General features: G+C 38.9%; 1 protein-coding gene across 1 annotated transcript; it reads left to right on the top strand.

Moving 5' to 3' along the window:
• The first annotated feature begins 1228 nt into the window (after positions 1 to 1228).
• On the top strand, positions 1229 to 1809 carry LOC129770641 (TCF3 fusion partner homolog). Its single transcript, XM_055773598.1, has 2 exons — positions 1229 to 1491; positions 1550 to 1809. Exons 1-2 carry the CDS (start codon positions 1289 to 1291, stop codon positions 1692 to 1694), a joined length of 348 nt encoding a protein of 115 aa, XP_055629573.1. The 5' UTR covers positions 1229 to 1288; the 3' UTR covers positions 1695 to 1809.
• Positions 1810 to 8409: the final 6600 nt, after the last annotated feature.

Below are 8409 nucleotides of genomic sequence, written 5' to 3'. Positions count from 1 at the left end.
GTGCCCTCGTCGCGACACATTTTCTCTCTGTTCTCTCTGTTTGTATGTTTGTATGTTTGTATGTTTGTATGTTTGTATGTTTGTAACGTGTTTGTATGTTTGTATGTTTGTATATTTGTAACGTGTTTGTTTGTAGCGCTGACCCACATTAATAGAATTTTGACCCCCTTTCTGTTGACCGATTGATCTGAAATTTGGAACACACGTTTATCTCTGTAGTCATTATAAAACTGCGTATTTCATGATCTTGAAAATTAAAGATGGCGGTCGCTACAAAATGGCGGATCACATACTTTCTCAAAACCTCATCGATATGGGTTTTCCAAAACCCCATCAATATATGGGTGTCAAATGAAAGTGCTTGACTAGTAGAACACAGTTATTTATGAAAAATGCAAATCCAAGATGGCTGTTATTTATGAAAAATGCAAATCCAAGATGGCTGTTATTTATGAAAAATGCAAATCCTAGATGGCTGCCACTACAAAATGGCGGGCTACATATTATGTCAAAACCCCGTTAATATATCAAATGAAAGGGCTTGAGTAGTAGAACATAGTTATTCATGAAAAATGCAAATCCAAGATGGCTGCCACTACCAAATGGCGGGCTACATATTTTCTCAAATCCCGATTAATATGGGTATCAAATGAAAGGGCTTGAATAGTAGATCACAGCAGATCATGAAAAATCAAAATCCAAGATGGCCGCAATCACAAAATAGCAAATTACTTTATTAAAAGGTTTTATTTAGCTTGAACTGTTTCTATATCTGTAGGGTTGTCCCAAATTAATAGAAATTTGACCAATAGGAACTGACCGAGTTTATAAAACACCTTTATCTCTGCTGTCATTTTAAAGCTACTTATCTTGAAAAATCCAATTTGGCCGCCACTACAAAATAGCTGATTCCATATCATCTAAAAAAAAAGGATGATTGAGATGTGTATCAAACGAACTAATTCGACTTGAAGACTAATGACTAATGAAGGAGAGGTGTGATAACTGCTAACGGCTACTTGCCTAATTATTTTCTAGCTTTTAGTACATTGTTATTTTTAATCACAATTAAACCGTTTAACTTAAAAAGTTTTTTTGCTTATTTTATTATTAAAATTCTCACCGCTGGCGCCATTGCGCATGCTTTCGAGCCCACGCTCGATTTTATGCCAGTTGCATATCAGCCACTCGTCATACAACACGAACATACTGCCGTGAACTGTCACAAACAGCTGTTTTTCGAGTAGACGGAATAGGTAAATAAACAACTGCTGCGGACGGAACCTTGATGAGACGATGCTCAGTTGAATCGGCAAACATGACCAGTGGCAAACCTTCCAAATCTCAGTCAATAGACAGTGGCACAACCGCCGAAAATGGACATCAGTTGTTCAGCGAGGCGGAAAGGAACGAGCAGTACCGGAAGGGTGTGAGACTGCTGCAGGAGCGATGCAAAGCAATTCAGAAAAATAACGAGAGAATAGTACACAGGTAGTGAATTTAGTTTTCGTGGTAAATCTTTTATACTTGATTGCCTATTTCTCTCCAGGTTACATATGGTAAAGAAGATGATCAAAAGACGGAGCCGGGAAGTCGAGATAGTGAAGAATCGACTTGATCGGCATAATGACGGATGGCGGACAGCTACGGTACCATTGGCAGTCAAACTAGAGGAAAGTAAAGCTGATGACTAGAAGAGTGTGATGAATGCTTAGTGCATCGAATATAGAGTATGGATATAGAATATTAGAAATAACATGTTAGTATTTAGTGTGCTTAATAAATATCCGCGCAACCTGAACAATGTTACTTGACAGCATTAGAAAATTTTCATGACGTTCGTTTATATTAGGAAGGGATTTTTTTTCTGCCAATGAATTCAGTTAATGTTGCATGTTGACTCCAACCCTTGTTGTCCATGTGGTGATGCGTCTACAGGTTCCGTTACGTGCTTTTAGAGGCGAATGAACTGAAAAGTTTAAAACCTCTATAATTCATCACGTTCGTTCCGTTACGTGGCCATGCCGGTAACGAAAATTATAGACCATCGCGATTAGAGTTCTATATCACCGGTCCGATTGGTTTTAGAGGAGTTCTTTCGGTTACCTTCTCTAGTTTCCCAGAGGTAATTTCCCGATTTCCGTGAAAAGTGGTAGTTTTGTTCTTTATCGCAAAATATTAGACCCGTTTTTTTACTTTTTTTTGGACCATTTCCATTTTAGGGTGGTCCGAAAATTCATTTTTTTCTCATTTTTCCCGAGAATTACTTTTTTTTTAATCATAACTTTCGAACTACTAGACCGATTCAAATGAGCGACATATCAAATCGAGGGCAGTTAGTTGCTCTTTTTTGAAGATGTACCACACCTGCCAAAAATTAGAATTTTGTTTTCGTGATTATTGATTTTTTTTTATAGTTTTAATGGTCTCGGGAGCAAGGGCGCTATATTTTGTTATATGTTTTCTTGAATGCTGAGGATGTTTTACATAATACTAGCTGATCCAGCAAACGTTGTTCTGCCATATAAATTATTTCTAATATGTTGGGTGTTAAATAGAACATAATGAAAATGTGGTAGTTTTGTTCTTTATCGCAAAATATTAGACCCGTTTTTTTACTTTTTTTTGGACCATTTCCATTTTAGGGTGGTCCGAAAATTCATTTTTTTCTCATTTTTCCCGAGAATTACTTTTTTTTTAATCATAACTTTCGAACTATTCGTATAGCCTTTGAATCTGTATAAATGAGAATCATCTCTTTTTGACATTCATATATAGCGTGATGTCCTACATTCTGATGTAAACGCATGCATTATCGATAACACTGTTTATCTTTTTCTCACTAGATCACAGAGAATCTAAATTTCAAAAGTCGTAAAAAATTTTAAGGGCTTGTATCAAGGACACGACCGTATATTTTCGACGTAGAACTACGCAATTATATTATGTAATCCACTTGTTTACCATTTCGAATGCTATTTTAGAATGCATCGGAATTTTCGATGTAGTTAGGGCGTTTAGAAAACGCATGACATTTTAAAGTTATTCAATTGTTCATCTCATGAAAAATAAGATTTTGTTAATTATGATAGACGCGTAGAAATATTTCCTATCAATTGATGCAAACATCTTTCCGATCTGTTAAGAAATGTTCGAGCTACAAGCATTCGAAATACGGGTAGGGTTAGCACACAAATCGGCAGAACAAATGTATGGGAAAAAGGAAGTCCTTCCAGTTTTCATGAATTTAGAACATTGAGAGATTAGTGAATTGTAATGTATAACATATCAAACAAATCTTAGAGACTTTCCGATTCGATTGATAAGCAAATCATGGGAATTCGTTCACAGTGAAAATAGTTATTAACGTTAATTTTATTTCATAAAAACGTGACCTGTTTTCTGATTTAGCACACTTCCTTAAAGACGTAGTTCTACTTCAAAAACAGGAAGTGGATTATATCTATGGTATAACCGCAATGGTGACGTAGGACTATCGTTGATTTAGTGATCATTTGTTTGAAGTTTAATCTAAATTCATTCTGAATGAATGAATAAATGAATATTTGGGAGACTTCGAAAACGAGAGCGTTACGTGGGAGGTGCAAGGTTTTATGCATCCGATATTGGATACGAAAATATCCTACTGATGGAGAAGAATAATCTTCAGAAGCTTTCCTGCTAATTGCACTTGATTGAAAAATCACAGAACTAAATGTATTTGGTCGCAGTATTATATGGATAGAAAACATTAAAATAAACTCTTTCGCTTGCATACAATTTCCAATTCCAAAGGGAACTGGCTGATTATTTTGCAGCAACGACATCTTTCCGGATTTTCCTCGATTCTTCTCGAAATCCACCAGTGGTTAATGCTAACTCGATAACCATCTGTTAATAGCACTTGATTGAAAAATATTTGGTCGCAGTATTATATGTTTAGAAAACATTAAAATGAACTCTTTCGCATGAATGTATTTTTCAGTTCCCAGGGGAACTGGCAGATTATTTTTCAGCAACGATTGAATCTTTCCGGAATTTTCTCGATGCTGAATGGCATCCAAACGAAGAGTTCCGTGCGTGTATGTGTGTGTGTGTGGCGGCTGCTCCGATCTCTTCCCGGGGAACCGTTTGTGGCATTACTCTCCTCCTGATGGATTCCCTTTTGAACTAAGGTGCACAAACAGGCTCTTGGTGACACCGTTCATCCGCGCTTTAATGATAAACGAAGAGCTTCACCACAACAACGACAACATGCTCCAATCGCTGTTCAATTATAACTGAGTGGATTTCCGAGCGGCGCTCGCTTATATACCGATTGGTGATTTCAATAGCCTGTTTTGAAAGCAATTTTAAGACTATTAAAACAAGTTTTTGGATCAAAAAGTAATAAGTATATAACGCGTAGACATTTTATCTTTCGAATGAAGTGTTTATCATACCGTTTCGTTCAGTTGTTTAGGAGCTATTAACGCTCAAAATCTCGGTCTCCGGCGTAACGCTTTCGTTTTCGAAACTTTGATTTTACACCCCGGCATAGAAATGAAAGACGTAGTCCTACGTCAAAAGCGAGCGAAAAGCGAGCAGTGGAATGGAACAGTCAGCATCTGATCCAGAGATCGTCGTTGAATCTGGGTGGTCGCGTTCAGTGACATTTTTGCTAGTAGGCTGGGACAATCAGCTTCTCCATTCAAAATCTTCGCTACAAAGACTGCTTGTTGAACAGAACGTCGTTGTTCAAGGGTGTTCATTCCCAGTAGGCGACACTGATCGATATAGGCATACGTCAATCATAAGTCTATGGTTTATTAGGAACAATCCTAATAATTCTATTCAAATTATTTGTTTCAGACAAAATCGATAAATTGTTTTGGATTTGCGAAATAGAATCTGAAACAATCTATCTTTTTCATCTCCTTTGCTTGAAATTATGGCTCCAATAATAAAACTGTCCATCAAATTTCTACACAAGACCAAAAAATTCACCAAACATACCCTATGATCAGAAAGTACCGGGAATTTTTTATTTAAACGTACCGTGCATCCGGGAACCGGTGGATTTTTTTCGTTATGTTGGTACAACCTTGAGACGCATATCTGTCAGGTTTTAGTGTCATCCGATCAATAGTGTCTGCCTGTACGTCACAAACGGCCGGAAATGTGGGCCGACAATTCTTGAATTTTGCATGATGATAACGCGCCATCGCACCGAGCCCGAATTGTACTGAATTAGGCTAACCAAATATGAGGCTGTCAAAAAAGTCCTGCGGTATTTCCGCGAGGTGTCGTTGTAAGCGCGTAGTTCTAGTTGTATTCATTGTATCGAGTCATAGCTTGTTGGAAAGGTATTTTTGAGCGCTATAATATAGTCCTTGACAGTGTTTTGTTTGGTTAAGTCGTTCGTGAGTTATAGTGTCGCAAATATGGAGCAAAATAAAGAGAAAATCCGACATATTTTACAGTACTACTATTTATGACAAAGGCAAAAATGCATCTCAAGCTGCCAATAAATATTGTGCAGTTTATGGACCCGATACAGTTTCCATTTCCACCGCACAACGATGGTTTCAACGTTTTCGTTCTGGTGTAGAGGTCGTCGAAGATGCGCCACGCTCCGGAAGGCCTGTAGTCGAAAATTGCGACAAAATCGGTGAATTAGCCGAGAAAGACCGGCATAGTAGCAGCCGTAGCATCGGCCAAGAGCTGGGGATAAGTCATCAAACCGTTATTAACCATTTGAAGAAGCTTGGATTTACAAAGAAGCTCGATGTATGGGTGCCACACACGTTGACGCAAAAAAACACCTTTGACCGTATCGACGCATATGAATCGCTGCTGAATCGCAACAAAATCGACCCGTTTCTGAAGCGGATGGTGACTGGCGATGAAAAGTAGGTCACTTACGACAACATGAAGCGCAAACGGTCGTGGTCGAAGCCCGCTGAAGCGGCTCAGACGGTGGCCAAGCCCTCATTAATGGCCAGGAAGGTTCTGCTGTGTGTTTGGTGGGATTGTCAAGGAATAATCTATTATGAGATGCTTCCCTATGGCCAAACGCTCAATTCGGACCTGTACTGCCAACAACTGGACCGCTTGAAGGTAGCACTCATGAAGAAGAGGCCATCTTTGATAAACAGAGGCCGCATTGTCTTCCATCAGAACAACGCCAGGCCACACACTTCTCTGGTGACGCGCCAGAAGCTCCGGAAGCTCGGATGGGAGGTTCTTTTGCATCCGCCGTATAGTCCGGACATTGAACCAAGTGACTACCACCTGTTTTTGTCCATGGCGAACGAGCTAGGTAGTCAGAAGTTAGCCACAAAAGAGGCCTGTGAAAATTGGCTATCCGAGTTTTTTGCCAATAAGGGTAACAGGGGTATTATAAGTTGGCATCTCGTTGGGAACAAGTCATCGAACAAAACGGCGCATATATGACTTAAAACAGATGATTGTAACTAATTTTATGAACAAATGAAAATTCAAAAAAAATACCGCAGGACTTTTTTGACAGCCTAATATCAAGTAAATACTATCGAGCACCGTATTCACCTGATATGACCCCGTGCGATTTTTTTTGTTCCCAAGTTGAAGTTGCCGCTCCGTGGAAAGAGATTTCAGTCGATCGATGGATCGATGAGATCAGAGAGAATGCGACGAGGGAACTAAAGACCATCCCTTCGTTCGTTGGCCTACCAAGGATGCCTACCTTTGAAATTTGGTTGGCCTACCAAGGATGCATGGAGGACTCGGTCAAGCATTGGCAGATGAGCGTTGGTTCAGATGGATCATATTTTGAAGAAGAGAAAATAAATTTGCCTGACTTTTTGCCGGTACTTTCTGATCATAGGATAAGGTCAATCAGTTAGTCTAAACAGAAAAGTTGAAATCTGTTCAGAATATTTCAGTTTACGGTACCAATTCTTCTACACAATTTTGGTAAAAACTAAATATGGAATAAATTTCAGGAGTAAATATCTAATTTGAATCTTTTAAAACTACATTTAGTACGTCGCTGAGGTGTTTTTGCATTTGTTCCAATAGATTTTCCAAAGGCAAATTCAAAGGCAACTTCTTGATAGCTCAACTCAAGGACGAATAATGAAATATATTCAAATTTATTCACGTTACGTGACTTCACGTGAGTACTCAATGACTCCTAGGTGTTTATGAATGACCAATTGGCTTACTGCGCACCAGAACGCAACTATAAACCGATCCAAAAAAGCGTTTGGTTTATTCACATTGAAGGAAAACCGAAGCAACACCACAATATGTTGCAGATCAGTTGTAAGTTTCCCCTTTCATCTGTTCTTCCGAATGCAACATTATTATTAGAAAATAAAGCATTCATGTACATGAATAAATTATTTCGTTTTGCTTCGCCCCAACAACGTTTCGTATGCATTGAAAGTGTTTACCTAATTCTCCAGTAGTATCGACCTGAAATTCAATTCCCCCATAATTGTCCTTAACACAACATCGCACCCTTTAAATTTGCATAAACGAGGAGTGCCAACCCAGATCGCGTTAATGTAGGCTCCAGGTGTGAAAAATTTAGTCGTCTCGCCTCCTCGTCTTTCTCTGGTCGCAATCTCTGTCGATGGCCGTATGCATTTTGATTTTATTTCTCGTGAATCTAACTTCTAGCACAAGATATCCCACACACACACTGCGCCATTCGGTGTTGAATTTTTGATAAGCTTCCTCCCGTCAGCCTCTGGTAGCTTATTCCGCCCGAGGTGAGGGTTACCTTCCCCAACAAAGCAAACATACGGAGGAATGCAATGCTGGCAATACAATTAATTCCTTTAAATCATGGTCGGTTTTGGAATATTCAAGAGCGATTTTTTATTCCATCTTGAGTATGCATAGAGTATGCTCGGCACTCGGTCAAGGAAAAGTGTCGGGTTCGATTGTATCATACGGGGGCGTTTCGTTGGGTTTGGTATGTGTCACATTCTGGTGATGGGGGAGAAATTCATGGTGGCAAGGCATGAATACCGATTTGCTTGGCCCTTTAGCAATTTACGTTATCAAAGATACATTAAAGCAAACCCACGTGGAATTTTCCAACGTTTTGCTTTGCGGTGGCCGAGTAAATATTTGTCCATCTCTGTGCGATACCTAACACTGTTTCTTTGGATGATCATTGTTTGAATGGAATGGTCATATGAAATGTATACTCTGAAAAACTTATGAATGGAAGGGTGGGAATGAGTTGCTTGAATTACATAGAAAAGAAATTCACTAGACCGACAAGCAGGAACTTTTTTTTTTACCGGAAACCCATTTCAAGTGTCAAATTTTTATCTTGTTTCGAATTCTTTGTTACTTCGTCCTGCGTTTGTGAGCATCTGCATTGGGTCTCAGGTTTAGTAATGTGACCATTATTTTGTTTGATATTTTTGG

This window comes from Toxorhynchites rutilus, chromosome 2 (genome assembly GCF_029784135.1).
Source record: "Toxorhynchites rutilus septentrionalis strain SRP chromosome 2, ASM2978413v1, whole genome shotgun sequence".
NCBI lineage: Eukaryota > Metazoa > Arthropoda > Insecta > Diptera > Culicidae > Toxorhynchites > Toxorhynchites rutilus.
This window is presented reverse-complemented; position numbering and strand designations above follow the sequence as displayed.

Excerpts from the sequence above, each read along its gene's own strand:
- LOC129770641 (XM_055773598.1), top strand. The coding sequence starts at position 1,289 with ATGAGACGATGCTCAGTTGAATCGGCAAACATGACCAGTGGCAAACCT. Across the intron at positions 1,492-1,549 it reads AACGAGAGAATAGTACACAG|GTTACATATGGTAAAGAAGA; the intron begins GTAGTGAATTTA and ends ATTTCTCTCCAG.